General features: G+C 43.9%; 1 protein-coding gene across 1 annotated transcript in view; it reads right to left on the bottom strand.

Annotated features, from left to right (window-relative positions):
* The window catches only part of GALNT1 (polypeptide N-acetylgalactosaminyltransferase 1), a 154555-nt gene that overhangs the window by 77631 nt on the left and 58609 nt on the right, over nt 1-18315 (bottom strand). The window contains exon 3 of the mRNA XM_069730498.1: nt 8209-8383. Within this exon, the coding sequence (XP_069586599.1) occupies nt 8209-8383 (175 nt within the window). The remainder of the gene's footprint in view (nt 1-8208; nt 8384-18315) is intronic.

Raw genomic sequence — 18315 nt, 5'->3', positions numbered from 1 at the left:
GTAGAGCTTATTGGGCAAAGGCATCAACATAGAGTTTACAGGAGAAAAAAAGAGGCAAAGAAAAGAACACGGTCTCTACAGTCAAACATGGCAGAGGTTCCCTGATGTTTTGGGGTTGCTTTGCTGCCTCTGGCACTGGACTGCTTGACCGTGTGCATGGCATTATGAAGTCTGAAGACTACCAACAAATTTTGAGCATAATGTAGGGCCCAGTGTGAGAAAGCTGGGTCTCCCTCAGAGGTCATGGGTCTTCCAGCAGGACAATGACCCAAAACACACTTCAAAAAGCACTAGAAAATGGTTTGAGAGAAAGCACTGGAGACTTCTAAGGTGGTCAGCAATGAGTCCAGACCTGAATCCCATAGAGCAGAGGTCCCCAACTCCAGTCCTCAAGGCCCACCAACAGGTCATGTTTCCAGGATTTCCTTTGCATTGCACAGGTGAAGCAATTATTACCTGGGCAAGACTAAGGAAATCCTGAAAACATGACATGTTGGTGGGCCTTGAGGACTGGAGTTGGGGACCTCTGCCATAGAGCACCTGTGGAGAGATCTAAAAATGGCAGCTTGGAGAAGGCACCCTTCATATATCAGGGACCTGGAGAAGTTTGCCAAAGAAGAATGGTCTAAAATTCCAGCAGAGCATTGTAAGAAACTCATTGATGGTTACCGGAAACAGTTGGTCGCAGTTATTTTGGCTAAAGGTTGTGCAACCAAGCATTAGTCTGAGGGTGCCAATTCTTTTGTCTGGCCCATTTTTGGAGTTTTGTGTGAAATGATCAATGTTTTGCTTTTTGCTTCATTCTCTTTCGTGTTTTTTCATTTAAGACAAATTAAATGAAGATAATACCAAATTATTTGTGTTTGCAATCATTTTCAGGAAGAAAATGAGTATTATCTGACAGAATTGCAGGGGTGTCAATACTTTTGGCCATGACTGTAAAACACGGCATTAAAAATCCCAAAGTAGTATTTTTTATGACAAGGTGGTCATATATTAAGCAAGTTATTTCACTACATGATTTTACAACATCTGTTAGGAGTTTGTATGTTCTCCCCGTGTTTGTGTGGGTTTCCTCTGGTTTCTCCGGTTTCTTCCCACACTCCAGTGATAGAGGCTCACAATCCAAATTCCCTAAGGGGACAGTGACGATAATGTCGGAATATGATGGCGCGATACCAGTAAAATCAATAAATACTGCAGAAGAGTCTCTTCAGCAGATCCCAATCATTTACGTCTTTTCCAGAATCCCAGGCTGGATTGTACACTGGCTAATAAAAGTAAACTGCTGCGTAGAAGGGCAGAGAAAACTCACTGAGCGGGATTAATATGGCCCCCAACCATTACTGTGTGTAAGGCAAAGCCTGTGATTCCATATGATGGGTACCGGCTCAGTCACGCATGAAAGCGATAAGAGTAGCCATCACAAGCTTTTTAGATCTGCGGAATCCTGCCTTTGATATGGCACGGTGCGGTGGGTATTACACGAGGCCACACACCGTACACTTCTGCTGCTTAGCTCTGTACACTGCATTTACAGAATTGGCAATAGCCATCTCCTGGAAATGAGCAATGCCAAAAGCTGGGATACAGCAACAGATTACAATGCGGGACATTTATTTGTCTTGTCAGTGGTGAGGAAGTCTGGAGAAATATCTGCAAACTGGAACACATGCGAATACTTCCTGAGCGCTTCCTGTGAGCTTGTTCCCCTGCAGTATTTGGCCTTTACTGTCCTCGGTGCAGCGCTGTGTACATCTGTGTCACCAATCCGTCGGCCTTACCCACAATCACATTATCGTAAACCCATGGGTTAAGAGGCATATTATGTGCTCTTCTTTGTTTAAGTTAGATAATTTTGCTTTATGATAAAAATGGAACAGTCCTTTAAAAGGGAACTTGTCATCAGGATTTTAAATCCCTAATTAAAGGCATATGCTTAAAGCCCTTTAATGCCCCTTCACGACCTATGAGGTATACATACACACATCATAGGTCATGTCTTTGCACTCCTTACGGGTTCCGGCACTGAGCCTGCATGCTTTCTGGAACATGACAGCTGATTTCATCAGCTGACATGTGCCCCTAACAGCCACAGGGGGGAATCACGATCCACCCAGGGCTGTTAAGGCTACGTTCACACTAGCGTTATGCTAGTGTGCGTCGGGTTAGCGTCGGGCGACGCAGCGGCGACGCACGCTTCATGCGCCCCTATATTTAACATGGGGGACGCATGCGTTTTTGTTTGTTGCGTTGTGCGACGCATGCGTCTTTTTTGCCGCAAGCGTCGGACCAAGAAAACGCAACAAGTTGCATTTTTCTTGCGTCCGATTTTCGGCAAAAAACGACGCATGCGTCGCAAAACGCAGCGTTTTGCCGCGTTTTTGCGTGCGTTGCGTCGCCGACGCAGCGGCGCACAACGCTAGTGTGAACGTAGCCTAACATATTAAATGCCGCTGTCAATCTCAGACAGCAGCATTTAACATGGCGATGCCAGAAGCATGTCACTAACGCCACCCATCGGTGCCCTGTTGTGAATTCTGTGGTCAAGCTCCCTCCTGTGGTCATGAGTGGTACTTCGGCTGGTTCTGTCCATGAGCTTCCTCTGGTGGATGTGAGTGGGGCTGCGGCTTCTGAGTTTCCTTCCTCAGGTGACGAGGTTAAGTCGTTAGGTGCTGCTCTATTTAACTCCACCTAGTTCTTTGTTCCTGGCCTCCAGTCAATGTTCCAGTATTGGTCTTGCTCTCTCCTGGATCGTTCTTGTGGCCTGTCTGCCCTGCATAAGCTAAGTTCTGCTAAGTCTATTCAGTAAGTCGCGCCTCACTTTGCTAAAATCTATTTCATCTCTGTGTTTGTATTTTCATCTTTACTCACAGTCATATCTGGGGGGCTGCCTTTTCCATTGGGGAATTTCTCTGAGGCAAGGTAGGCTTATTTTTCTATCTTCAGGGCTAGCTAGTTTCTCAGGCTGTGCCCGAGGCGCCTAGGTCTGGTCAGGAGCGCTCCACGGCTACCTCTAGTGTGGTGTGATAGGATTAGGGATTGCGGTCAGCAGAGTTCCCACATCTCAGAGCTCGTCCTATGTGATTAGTAACTATCAGGTCATTTTCTGTGCTCTTAACCACCAGGTCCATTGTGGTTCTGAATCACCAGTTCATAACAGTGCCCCGTCACATGATCTCAGGGAGCTAAAGAGTTGGCATGACAACCCCTGTGGTTGTCATTGCCCCTCTGCTACAAGTGTCCCACGTGGCCTTCATTCATAGGAGATGATCATTTCTTGCTACACATTAGCAGGGTTAAATTAACCGGCGATCAAAAGATCGTAGCTACCCCAAAATGGTATCAATAAAAACATCAGCTCGGAGAGCAAAAAATAAGCCCTAACTCAGCCCTATTTCCTGAAAAATTGCACCATTGTTTTTTCACCACTTAAAGGGAACCTGCAACCCCCTCAGGCGTTTGTAACTAAAAGCCACCTTGTGCAGCACTAATGCTGCATTCTGATTAGTTACAGTTATATGAAAAAGTTTGGGCACCCCTATTAATCTTAAGCTTAATGTTTTCTAAAAATTGTTTTTTTGCAACAGCTATTTCAGTTTCATATATCTAATAACTGTTGGACACAGTAATGTTTCTGCCTTGAAATGAGGTTTATTGTACCAACAGAAAATGTGCAATCTGCATTCAAACAAAATTTGACAGGTGCCTAAGTATGGGCACCCCACCAGAAAAGTGACATTAATATTTAGTAGATCCTCCGTTTGCAAAAATAACAGCCTCTAGTCGCTTCCTGTAGCTTTTAATGAGTTCCTGGATCCTGGATGAAGCTATTTTTGACCATTCCTCTTTACAAAACAATTCCAGTTCAGTTAAGTTTGATGGTCGCCGAGCATGGACAGCCCTCTTCAAATGATCCCACAGATGTTCAATGATATTCAGGTCTGGGGACTGGGATGGCCATTCCAGAACAGTGTAATTGTTCCTCTGCATGAATGCCTGAGTACCCCATGCATCTATACAATTTTCTACTGAAATACTACAAGCAAGGTATGGAGTAAATAAGCACTGAATGGCCTTTGTACATTGGGTGCGATGGGCAAGGGACGTATTGATCGGTTCTTGGTTTTATATGAAGTGAACTTTTCAGCTAATTCACGATACCTGGTGATGAAGAGGAGAGGTCAAGGGATGGGTTGGGGTGAAGAGCTCCCATCCAATTCTACTTGACTGACAGGACAACCAGCAAAACTCAGGCCGGCAGAAGCCTTCGGGACCCACCCCAGCTATCCTCGCTGCCTCTCACTCACTTTGCTCCGTCCACCATCTCCCCTTCCCCTCTCCATAGACTTCAACATGCAGCATAAATTTGCCATGTCATTGAGCTGACAATTTGCCTTTTCAGACAAAGGCTACATTAAAGACAATTTGGCATTTCAAAAATCCATTTGAACATAAGCACAGGTACAGTGGTTCCGGAAAGTATTCAGACCCCTTTACATTTTTCACTCTTTCTTTCACTGCAGCCATTTGGTAAATTCAAAAAAGTTCATTTTATCCTCATTAATGTACACTCTGCACCACATCTTGACTGAAAAAAACAGAAATGTAGAAATTTTTGAAAATTAAAAAAGAAAAACTGAAATATAAAAATATTTGGGCAAGTTTTGGAGAACACTTTGATTAGGCACAAATACAAATAAGGCGCTTGGAGCATATGTTTTTGAGAATCTCCCACGGCAGACTTCCCCGCACGTATTTGCGGATTTACAATGTGAACACACTGGATAAAATCTAATGAAAAAATTGATGTGATATGAATTTCAAAATCGCCACTGCAGCTCAACTAAGTGCCGGAACTGCCCGCAATGTATAGAGGAGATGGTTAAAATCTCATCTACCTAGTAATGGCAGAGCACTGCTAATGTGGCAACACCGGAAACCCTCTCCATGTCAGCACTAATCGAAGGAGACAGGACCTGGGACAGCTGCTCATAGCTGACCACTGGGGCAAGGTAGATACCACCACCGGGAAAAAGATGTAGAACTTGGGATTTCATGTAAAGTACATTCAGGTCCATTAATATTAGGAACCACAAATCCGAACAACTGAGCTTGTGCAAAAGTGTCATTGATCATTGTCATTAATGGCTGGCACAAATGTCTTAACATTGCGTGACCGGAAAAAGATGAAGCTCCTTGCCCAAGGCTAAACAAAAATGTATATATATGTAAAAAATAATATGCAGTAGCCGTCCTATCCTAGCTTTCCAGGCAATTCATTATAATCATTTATACATCGAACACATGAAACATCTCAAGGGCATCTTATCACAAGTGCTTAAAAACGCAAGCTGCACTAGCACTTCACGTAGTTAATACAAGGATAGTATTACAATCCAATCTGTATTGATCTCAAGATCAGACGTCTCATTACCAGAAGACTTGAACACTCCATTGTGTATGCACAAGGTAAGATTCAAAGAGTTTCACCTTAGCATATTCTTGAAGATAGTGCCATAAATGCGATGAAAATGCAATGACAATGAAGGCCTCCGGATATCACGAGGACCGACATAGGACAATGCAGAATATATTCCTACAGGCTTGGGAGACAGATTAATACTAAATAAGCAGTCAATCCCACCTGAGAAAATGGCTTCTGTAAGATTGGTACTGACCAGAGAGTGCTAACCATTATCAAAAGGTTCTTAATTTTATTGTTTTATTGTCCTGTTCAAGCTACAAAAGAGTGCTGTCATTTGTGTGATGCTGTGAGAACTAGGCGGAATGCACTATTCACAACGCCAAAGTGAAGAAGTCAGATCGGCTGACTCCAGAAACAGGATGAGCTTTCTTGTTAGCTCCCCCTTGCATATGTTTGAGGAACTGTCAGACTCATGAGTCCTGGAATATTACACAGGCACTCATTTTATTTGCATTAAAACCTTGCGGACTGTCCTGTAATGGTTCGGTCTAGGTTGTTAGGCACCGTTCCCCATAAATCTCTTCTACCATTATATTTTTGTATGCCACATTACAAATGTCGCTCTGCTAGTGACAACCTCTTTAAAGCAAACCTGTCAACAGGATTTTTGCTAAGTAAACTACAGACAGTGTCAGGTAGCCGCTTTAACATTGATTAAAATGATACTTGGGGTGAAGAAATCAGTCTTGTGGTTCTTGTGTAATCAAGGTTAGAGCTCGCGCTCTGGGGCAGGACTGTAGGCAGAGTTATCTTCCTTCTCAAAACCAGAGAAACCAAGACCTGCCCATAGACTGACCCGAAGCTGAAACAGTCAGAAAGACTTTTACGTTATTTGACACATAATAAGTGATCCATTAATGTTGGTATCATTTAATGAGTCTGCTAAATATGTGGTTAAGAACATAACTTTGGAAAAAATTACCAAATTCATGTTTTATTGTACATAAAAAGTACAAATTACAAGTCATGCAGTTTGGCCAGACATTACTTGGGCTGAATTATTTATTAATCTTTTGGATAAAATCCTTAACATCCTTCACTATCGAGAAGGAAGGCTGCATTTACACTGGTCAACCGCACAGTTAAACGACTGCCAATCGTGTACTTGTAAGCCGATGAGTGGTAGTTTAATAACCTGTTTAGGGTAGGAGGACCTCACTCCATGCACATAGACAGATTGCTCTGTCTGCAGAGATTATCATTGTTATCAGCAGCACATGTCCTGTTTACACAGGACAACGTGCTGCCGAGACTACCATTTACCACAGTGGATATCATTGCGGGGAAACCGCATATTTCACTTTTCAAATTGACAAGGATCTCAAACCTGCAACTCCTGCCATCTTACACTGTGGATATTTTTCACAGCATGTGCATGAGATTTCTTAAGAAATCTCACATAACGTGATGGCACAGTACAATGAAGGAGATTTAAGCAAGCGAATATGCAGCAGAAAATCTGCTGTGTTTTCACGCCATGGGGACTTACTGTATAGCCTAAGGCTTGGTTTACATGAGCATATTGGTAGATGTCCGTAATATGGATCCGCAATATGCAAGAATTACAGATGAAATTGCACAAGCATGTACTCTGTAATGCAGAGCAGTACCACTGGTTATCTCCAAGGCAGGAAATGAGAGGACAAGCAGCCACTTTCAAGTACAAATGAATGACACTGATGCAGTACAGATCAAATGCACATTCTATAAGGACACATGCAGTTGTGATCCCCTGCTGTTCTGTCTGCATACCCTTTTCCTTCCTCTCCTGCCCAGGGGATGTGGTATGATCAGTCCATGTTTCTGCACGGTCAGGCACGGCCATTACACCGTACATAACAGAGGCACTATTATAAGATCAGCACAGGGACATTTAAAAAAAAAAAAAAAACACTCCCAATAGTGGAGCTTATTTTTATTCAAAGATCTATTGATAAAAATGTACCTTTGCTTGTAAGTCAAAGAACTTTAAAAGCTAAGCTATCAACCGCATCTCTACCTGGATGCAGCTGAAAAATGAAGCTGCCAACAGATTCCTGAGGAGGAAGGTCAGAAACCTTTAAATGGTAACAAAAAACTACAGCAATAGTTCATGGCAGCTGGCAATGAATGGGGACAGTGATGATGATTTCTGTAAAGCTCTCTGGACTTAATGGCACTGTATACAAGAGTAAAACAAAAATAAAAATAAACCTTGTTCTGGAGATCGCTGGAACAAAAATGGAACTTTTTGGACTTCTAGATCAACAGTGTGTCTGGAGGAAGAAGTGTGGAGTGAGTGAAGTGATGGCCATGGCTCAATGGTACTCTGGGGCTGCTTTTCTTCCTCTATCACTGGAAGAATGCAGCCTGTTAATGGCAAGATGGTTTCAATGAAGTATCAGGAAATCCGAGGAGGAAAAGTCATGTCTCCTGTGAGGAATGTGAAGCTTGGGCATCAACGGAACTTTCAGCAGGACAATACCACCAAGAATATCCAAAACCTGGCTTCAGAAGTCTGCAAAGATTATGGTGTCACCTACTTTGTTTGAAAATTGTTATATAGGTTCTCCATTTCACTTTTATTTAATGGTGCGATGATATATGCTGTACACAGGAACTAAAGCAATCTACAAGCCGTATTGCATGATGTCTATTGAACCTTAGGCAGACCATCTTCTGAATGTCTTTTTTTTTTAATTTTCAGTTTTTACACCTACTAAATATTGCATCTCACTTACCCTTCCAGTCGGACATCTGGTAAAGATCTGTTGAGTGCAATCATCTCACTAGCCATTAAATTGAACTGATTAATTTTAAACATTTCCTTCATCTTCTCTTGATCTTCTTTAGGCAGGACAACAGGTTTCCCCATTTCTCCAGGACCCTCATGTAGTTTCTGAACGACACCAGGACCTAACATAAAAAAAGGAAACTGGATAAGTACAACACACCAAAACTACATGGTTTCTAATTAGTTCTATGTAAATCATGGCACAGATGCAACATGTAGGACTTTCATGACATTGATGTGACACCAAAGTCATGTACCTATTACTGAAGAGAAGAAATGGGTTTGAGGTCTGAAATATCTGAAGTCTGAATTTAGTGCCAGCCGTCCATATCAATCTGAATTTTAGAGTCTGATCTGGGGTTGGATTTTTTAGGGGAGCTGTTGGGGTCCACATTAGAACTGGTCGTACATTTTGGGTTTTACTTTGAGCATTAATTTATATACAGATTTTGCATTAATGTTAGCGTCTGGCATCATAATTTACTTGAAAAAGAAAATGTACAGTTTTATTGTGGGATTTACTCTGGATGTGATATTTTGAAGCCCGAATTAATTGGGGGAGGTCTGAATTGTTTCTTGGGACCTGCCAACTCTACACTGAGTTGATTTTGTGCTACAGTCTGGGATTTGAATTAATTTTGGCATGGTGTATACATTTATAAAGGGGCTCCACGCCCCAATCGTGCATTATCTGCTTACGTAGTATGTTACCACAACATTGATTTTCTTGTCGTAGTGATACCGGAGGTTTTGCAGCATTAGTAATGGGGCCAAGCTGGTGGTTGCATTCACTGCAATATAGCAAAAAGGTACTGTGATCTTCGGCTAAAGCTGCTGAGTAACGCCAGCCTTCCCATACCTGTCAGCATTCGTTGAATATGTGCTCTTAGAAAATGCAAAGATCTGCAGATGAAGCAAGGAGCCAAAAGATTGCTAGGCAATCTGATCAGAGGAGGTCACATGGAGAATAGAAAAAAAAAACTAACAACTACCAGAGAAGACTACTGGATGTAAAGGTTTTTGTATCACTGACTGAGTCTGATCAGTACTGAATTAACTAATAATGTAATATTTAGGAAATGACCCCTCATAGCATGCACTAAAAGGGAATTGGCAGTAGGATCAAGCCACCCAAGTCATCTATATGGGCATGTAGGTCATAGGAGGCTGAATAAAATGATAACTTCATATTTGCAATCCGATGTCTAATTCCAGAAAAAGCCAGGTATTTCTTATATGTAAATGAGATCTATGGGCCGCACACTGATCTCCCTGAGAATCTGCTTCTAAATATTACAAATTTATGGGGAGTGGGGGGAAAGTTGCCAGTGTGAGACATGTAGATCAGGAGAGTGGACTGTCAGTCATTACATGTCTCACACTGGTAACTTCATGTAAAATAAGCTCCTTGGATATTAATAACCTCATTAATAGTATGCGGAGGTCTGTCAGTGCAAGCATTTCTGTGCAGGGCACACATGAAGGATGCTGAATAAATTGGGATGTTTTGATAATGTTTTGTTAATTTTTTCACTATTTGCATATTATTAACATGTTTACTGATCCTGTGATTTACATAATTCCACGACCTTTCCTTCTTTGTGCTGAGATTTCAATGTGGTACTGGCCCTCATCAGTGCAAAGTGGAGATCGCACTGACAAGGGGCAGTACCCCAAAACACAGTGTCTGCAAATTGAGATTCTGGTTTGGCTTTTATTCTAAGTCATGTGACAAGGCTCGTTAACCTTCGTCCGGCTGACTAGGTACAATTGTAACTATTCCGTTTTAAAATTGCAATAACTTTTTTTTTCAAAAAGCCGTAGAGGGCTGAAATTTCGTGACATCTCTGCAGTTTGGGTCCAGAATATATTGGCCAAATATCACAGTGGAGGTATATATGAAGGTACAGTTGTACCTCTCCAGCCTGTTAACCCCTTCATGACCCAGCCTATTTTGACCTTAAAGACCTTGCCGTTTTTTGCAATTCTGACCAGTGTCCCTTTATGAGGTAATAACTCAGGAACGCTTCAACGGATCCTAGCGGTTCGGAGACTGTTTTTTCGTGACATATTGGGCTTCAGGTTAGTGGTAAATTTAGGTCAATAAATTCTGCGTTTATTTGTGATAAAAATGGAAATTTGGCGAAAATTTAGAAAATTTCGCAATTTTCACATTTAGAATTTTTATTCTGTTAAACCAGAGAGTTATGTGACACAAAATAGTTAATAAATAACATTTCCCACATGTATACTTTACATCAGCACAATTTTGGAAACAAATTTTTTTTTTGCTAGGAAGTTATAAGGGTTAAAATTTGACCAGCGATTTCTCATTTTTACAATGAAATTTACAAAACCATTTTTTTTTAGGGACCACCTCACATTTGAAGTCAGTTTGAGGGGTCTATATGGCTGAAAATACCCAAAAGTGACACCATTCTAAAAACTGCACCCCTCAAGGTGCTCAAAACCACATTCAAGAAGTTTATTAACCCTTCAGGTACTTCACAGCAGCAGAAGCAACATGGAAGGAAAAAATGAACATTTAACTTTTTAGTCACAAAAATTATCTTTTAGCAACAATTTTTTTATTTTCCCAATGGTAAAAGGAGAAACTGAACCACGAAAGTTGTTGTCCAATTTGTCCTGAGTACACTGATACCTCATATGTGGGGGTAAACCACTGTTTGGGCGCACGGCAGGGCTTGGAAGGGAAGGAGCGCCATTTAACTTTTTGAATGAAAAATTGGCTCCACTCTTTAGCGGACATCATGTCACGTTTGGAGAGCCCCCATGTGCCTAAAAATTGGAGCTCCCCCACAAGTGACCCCATTTTGGAAAGTAGACGCCCCAAGGAACTTATCTAGATGCCTAGTGAGCACTTTGAACCCCCAGGTGCTTCACAAATTGATCCGTAAAAATGAAAAAGTACTTTTTTTTTCACAAAAAAAAATTCTTTTAGCCTCAATTTTTTCATTTTCACATGGGCAACAGGATAAAATGGATCCTAAAATTTGTTGGGCAATTTCTCCTGAGTACACCAATACCTCACATGTGGGGGTAAACCACTGTTTGGGCACATGGTAAGGCTCAGAAGGGAAGGCGCGCCATTTGACTTTTTGAATGGAAAATTAGCTCCAATTGTTAGCGGACACCATGTCGCGTTTGGAGAGCCCCTGTGTGCCTAAACATTGGAGCTCCCCCACAAGTGACCCCATTTTGGAAACTAGACCCCCCAAGGAACTTATCTAGATGCATATTGAGCACTTTAAACCCCCAGGTGCTTCACAGAAGTTTATAACGCAGAGCCATGAAAATAAAAAAATTTTTCTTTCCTCAAAAATGATTTTTTTAGCCTGGAATTTCCTATTTTGCCAAGGGTAATAGGAGAAATTGGACCCCAAATGTTCTTGTCCAGTTTGTCCTTAGTACGATGATACCCCATATGTGGGGGTTAACCACTGTTTGGGCGCACGGCAGGGCTCGGAAGGGAAGGCACGCCATTTGGCTTTTTAAATGGAAAATTAGCTCCAATCATTAGCGGACACCATGTCACGTTTGGAGAGCCCCTGTATGCCTAAACATTGGAGATCCCCCACAAATGACCCCATTTTGGAAACTAGACCCCCAAAGGAACTAATCTAGATGTGTGGTGAGGACTTTGAACCCCCAAGTGCTTCACAGAAGTTTATAACACAGAGCCATGAAAATAAAAAATAAAAATTATTTTCTCAAAAATGATCTTTTAGCCTGCAATTTTTTATTTTCCCAAGGGTAACAGGAGAAATTTGACCCCAAAAGTTGTTGTCCAGTTTCTCCCGAGTACGTTGATACCCCATATGTGGGGGTAAACCACTGTTTGGGCACATGCCGGGGATCGGAAGTGAAGTAGTGACGTTTTGAAATGCAGACTTTGATGGAATGCTCTGTGGGCGTCACGTTGCGTTTGCAGAGCCCCTGATGTGGCTAAACAGTAGAAACCCCCCACAAGGGACCACATTTTGGAAACTAGACCCCGAAAGGGACTTATCTAGATGTGTGGTGAGGACTTTGAACCCCCAAGTGCTTCACAGAAGTTAATAACGCAGAGCCATGAAAATAAAAAAAATATATATTTTCTCAAAAATGATCTTTTAGCCTGCAATTTTTTATTTTCCCAAGGGTAACAGGAGAAATTTCACCCCAAAAGTTGTTGTCCAGTTTCTCCCGAGTACGTTGATACCCCATATGTGGGGGTAAACCACTGTTTGGGCACACGTCGGGGCTCAGAAGGGAAGTAGTGACTTTTGAAATGCAGACTTTGATGGAATGGTCTGCGGGTGTCACGTTGCGTTTGCAGAGCCCCTGGTGTGCCTAAACAGTAGAAACCCCCCACAAGTGACCCCATTTTAGAAACTAGACCCCCCAAGGAACTTATCTAGATATGTGGTGAGCACTTTGAACCCCCAAGTGCTTCACAGACGTTTACAACGCAGAGCCGTGAAAATAAAAAATCATTTTTCTTTCCTCAAAAATGATGTTTTAGCAAGCATTTTTTTATTTTCACAAGGGTAACAGGAGAAATTGGACCCCAGTAATTGTTGCGCAGTTTGTCCTGAGTACACTGATACCCCATATGTGGGGGTAAACCACTGTTTGGGCACACGTCGGGGCTCGGAAGTGAGGGAGCACCATTTGACTTTTTGAATACAAGATTGGCTGGAATCAATGGTGGCGCCATGTTGCGTTTGGAGACCCCTGATGTGCCTAAACAGTGGAAACCCCTCAATTCTACCTCCAACACTAACCCCCCCACACCCTTAACCCTAATCCCAACTGTAACTATAACCCTATTCACAACCCTAACCACAACCCTAATTCCAACCATAACCCTAAGGCTGTGTGCCCACGTTGCGGATTCGTGTGAGATTTTTCAGCATCATTTTTGAAAAATCCGCGCGTAAAAGGCACTGCGTTTTACCTGCGGATTTTCCGCGGATTTCCAGTGTTTTTTGTGCGGATTTCACCTGCGGATTCCTATTGAGGAACAGGTGTAAAACGCTGCGGAATCCGCACAAAGAATTGACATGCTGCGGAAAATACAACGCAGCGTTTCCGCGCGGTATTTTCCGCACCATGGGCACAGCGGATTTGGTTTTCCATAGGTTTACATGGTACTGTACAGCTGATGGAAAACGGCTACCAATCCGCTGCGGATCCGTGACCAAATCCGCACCGTGTGCACATAGCCTAATTCTAAAGGTATGTGCACACGCTGCGGAAAATGCTGCGGATCCGCAGCAGTTTCCCATGAGTTTACAGTTCAATGTAAACCTATGGGAAACAAAAATGGCTGTACACATGCTACAGAAAAACTGCACGGAAACGCAGCGGTTTACATTCCGCAGCATGTCGCTTCTTTCTGCGGATTCCGCAGCGGTTTTACAACTGCTCCAATAGAAAATCGAGGTTGTAAAACCGCAGTGAAATGCGCATAAAAAACACGGTAAATCCGCCATAAATCCGCAGCGGTTTAGCACTGCGGATTTATCAAATCCGCAGCGGAAAAATCCGCAGAGGACCAGAATACGTGTGCACATACCGAAACCCTAACCCTACCTCTAACCCTAGCCCTATTCTAACATTAGTGGAAAAAAAAAAAATTCTTTATTTTTTTATTGTCCCTACCTATGGGGGTGACAAAGGGGGGGGGGGGGGGTCATTTATTATTTTTTTTATTTTGATCACTGTGATAGATTATATCTCAGCGATCAAAATGCACTTTGAACGAATCTGCCGGCCGGGGGGTGGAACGGAGCACGGGGGGGTGGATCGGAGTGCAGGGGGGGTGATTGGCGCACGGGGGGGTGATTGGAGCACGGGGGTGAGCGGACAAGAGCACGGGGGGAGCGGAGCACAGGAAGGAGGGGAGCGGGGCAGTGTACCGGACAGATCGGAGGGCTGGGGGGGCGATTGGTGGGGTGGGGTGGGGGCACATCAGTGTTTCCAGCCATGGCCGATGATATTGCAGCATCGGCCATGGCTGGATTGCAATATTTCACCCGTTATAATAGGTGAAATATTACAAATCGCTCTGATTGGCAGTTTCACTTTCAACAGCCAATCAGAGCGATCGTAGCCACGGGGGAGGGATGAAGCCACCCCCCTTGGGCTAAACTACCACTCCCCCTGTCCCTGCAGATCGGGTGAAATGGGAGTTAACCCTTTCACCCGATCTGCAGGGACGCGATCTTTCCATGACGCCACATAGGTGTCATGGGTCGGATTGGCACCGACTTTCATGACGCCTACGTGGCGTCAAAGGTCGGGAAGGGGTTAACGTTGTAAAATTATGCAGCCTGACAATGGTTAAAGGGTCGACATTGACTGTGAGGATTGCTATTTCCAATAGGTGGCACTAGATTTCTAGTCCTCTTCCTCTCTAAAGAGACAATTTGTATATTTCCCAGAGGAGCATTGCGGCTTTAAGTCTCCTCATCTCAACATGCTTAGCATGTCACTTTCTGCAAGGAGAAACGATACTTCTTGAATGTTGTTGAGTGAATTTATTGTGTCAAATTCTGGCACCACATTTCTTGTTGAGGTGTGTGTTTTAGAGGGATCATCCAGGCTCAGAAAAATTCTACCATTAGGATGCGAATTGCTTATTTGCAAGAGTTTTATACATGTCTTCTCAAGGCAATTGGAGTACCAGGGATTAGCTGCAAATCAAGTTTTTTTTTCAATTGAAATTTACTTTGGCTAATTTTTTCCAAAAATTCAAATCATCCCCATCAGAAATACAGCTATTTCTTGGCCATTCAAACAACTGTTTCCTTTCTGTTTTCCTGAATTAGAACCAGCAACCAATTTCAGTAGTTGCGTAGAATTTTTATACATTTTTTTTTCTTTAAATAAAACCTCCTGCTTTCTTTCCATAAAGGAAAATGTATAATTGTTAGGGCATGTTAGATTAAGCTACGGGTTGAACTAGATGGACTTAAAGTCTTCCTTCAACCTTAATAACTATGTACTATGTAATTGCATGCCTGAAAAACTTAGCTGACGACTCCAAACCATGCAGGTTAAGCTTAAATAGATAGTCCTGTACAACAAAGTTGGCATCATTCAACAGTACAAGCACAGATGAGATTTGATTTATAAATGTAATTCGAGATGAACGGATCAATCTGAGTAGAAGATCGCTAGAGTCAAATTTCCAAAAATGTGCAGTTTCAAGTGAATTCAAACACTAAGGGTATGTTCACACGTTCAGGATTTCCATCCTTTTTTTTTCCTGACTGTTTTTTAAAAAACTGCAGCTCTTGGCAGAAAACGCAGGTCCTTTTTTTGGTCCTTTTTTGGTCCGTTTTTGATGCGTTTTTTGATGCGTTTTTTGATGCGTTTTTTTGATGCAGTTTTCTAGCCAGAGTCTGTGTGTTTTCTAGGAATTTTTTTAGGGTTAAAATGGCTGAAAATACCCTAACCCTACCCCTAACCCTAACCCTACCCCTAACCCTAACCCTACCCCTAACCCTACCCCTAACCCTACCCCTAACCCTACCCCTAACCCTACCCCTAACCCTACCCCTAACCCTAACCCTACCCCTAACCCTAACCCTACCCCTAACCCTACCCCTAACCCTACCCCTAACCCTACCCCTAACCCTACCCCTACCCCTATTCTAACCTTAGTGAAAAAAAAAAAAAAAAAAATTCTTTATTTTTTTTATTGTCCCTACCTATGGGGGTGACAAAGGGGGGGGGGTGTCATTTACTATTTTTTTATTTTGATCACTGAGATAGGTTATATCTCAGTGATCAAAATGCACTTTGGAACGAATCTGCCGGCCGGCAGATTCGGCGGGCGCACTGCGCATGCGCCCGCCATATCTGCCGGCCGGCAGATTCGGCGGGCGCACTGCGCATGCGCCCGCCATTTTGCAAGATGGCGGCGCCCAGGGAGAAGACGGCCGGACGGACACCGGGACGCCGGGTGAGTATAAGGGGGGGAGATTAGGGCACGGGGGGGGCATCAGAGCACTGGGGGGGGGCATCGGAGCACTGGGGGGGGGCATCGGAGCACGGGGGGGCGGGATCGGAGCACGGGGGGGCAGCCACACTCCGCCCACGCACTTCCGCCCGCTCCCCGCACTTCCTGCTGCAGCGGTTCTGCACATCAAACCGCAGTAAAACCCGCAGATATATTTTTGATCTGCGGGTTTTACTGCGGTTTGGACCTCACAATGGAGGTCTATGGGTGCAGAACCGCTGCGGCTCCGGAAAAAGAATTGACATGCTCCTTCTTTTTTCCGGGAGCTATTCAGCGCGTCTTTTTTTTTACAATTTCCGGACCATGTGCACAGTGTGTCCTGTTTTCCATAGGGTACAGTGTACTGTACCCTGCATGGAAAACAGCCGCGGAACCGCAGCGGCAAAACCGCCGCGGTTCCGCGGTAAAAAACGCACTGTGTGAACATGGCCTAAGGCTACTTTCACACATCAGGTTTTTACCGTCAGGCACAATCCGGCGAATGTTGGAAAAAACAGATCCATCGCGGATTGTGAAAAACTGATGTGACGTATGCATTTTTTCAACGGATCTGACTAACATATCCAGATAATTGGATAAAAAAAAAATTTGGAGCATGCTCAGTTTAAAAACCGGAATTAGGCACTGGAATCCATCATTTTCCAGATCCAGGAGCTTCCAGCTCCCATAGGCTTCCATTCTAGCAAACAGACGGAAGCGCCGAATCTGGCGCTTCCGGCTTTTTCGTTGGGAGACAAAAAAAAAATGTTACTATGGACGCTTTTTCCAGAAACGGCAGATTTGCCAAACGACCGGACCAAATGCAAGGTCATCCGGCGTTAATACAAGTCTATGGGAAAAAAACCGGATCCAGCAGCAACATTCGCCGGATCCATTTTTTTGAAAATTAGCCAGATTGAGCCTGATGGCGAAAACCTGGTGTGTGAAAGTAGCCTTACATTCAATTTGTAGTTCACAAAAAAAAAAAATTGGCACCATTTCCCACACGGTCTCTGCATTCTTCTTCCATTAGTAATTAACATTACTCTTTGTGTTATCCCATTAGGCTAGGGCCTACATAGCGTGGCGTACATATCTTTAACATGGTGTACGCAGGGACATCGTTTCGCGGTGCACTGCGGTGTCCGGCGAATGCAACATGGTGCATTTTTTGAGGCGTTAAATATTGCGCAATCATGCGCCTGTGGATGATTGCAGATGAGTATGTCAAAAAAAGCATTACTGTCTATAGGAACCCATTGATACGCAAGGACATGCGTACACATACGTTCGATACACATGCATACTTTAGACTGCGCATGTCCAAGAAATGATGTCACCAACTCCACAATGCGCATAAACGCATGCAGATGATACGCTGCGCACAGAAGCGCGAATGTGAACCTAGCATTTAGTGCTCTGATTTTGCAGTAAATAAAGCAGCCAAATTGCAGACAACTCTGACACGTCGCACGCAACTTGCATTCAAGTCCATAGCAAGTGTGTCGTGCACGTGAAACTTGCGATCAGCAATCCAACACATTTGCAAACGTATGCAGCTCTGTGTCGCAGTATGCGACACCATAGGGGTCAATACATCCAGTGTTACAATGTGTCACTTCAATTTTAGCGTGGCGTGGCACAGCGCTGGGAATGTCCAGCCTCATTACATATGACAACTTGGCGATAACTAATCTGCTCCTGTCCGGTTGTGAGGTGTGACTGTAGTTACTGGATGGCACCGAAATGACACTTTGCTTCATGCACCAGCTCCACACCCTGGCTCCGGGCACAAGCTCCGCACACCCTGGCTCCGGGCACCAGCTCCGCACACCCTGGCTCCGAGCACCAGCTCCGCGCACACTGCCTCCGGACACCAGCTCCGCGCACACTGCCTCCGGGCACCAGCTCCGCGCACACTGCCTCCGGGCACCAGCCCCGCGCACACTGCCTCCGGGCACCAGCTCCGCGCACACTGCCTCCGGGCACCAGCTCCGCGCACACTGCCTCCGGGCACCAGCTCCGCGCACACTGCCTCCGGGC

The sequence above is a fragment of the Ranitomeya imitator genome, chromosome 6 (genome assembly GCF_032444005.1).
Source record: "Ranitomeya imitator isolate aRanImi1 chromosome 6, aRanImi1.pri, whole genome shotgun sequence".
NCBI classification, from domain to species: domain Eukaryota; kingdom Metazoa; phylum Chordata; class Amphibia; order Anura; family Dendrobatidae; genus Ranitomeya; species Ranitomeya imitator.
Note: the sequence above shows the minus strand (reverse complement) of the source record. Positions and strands in the feature narration are given on the sequence as shown.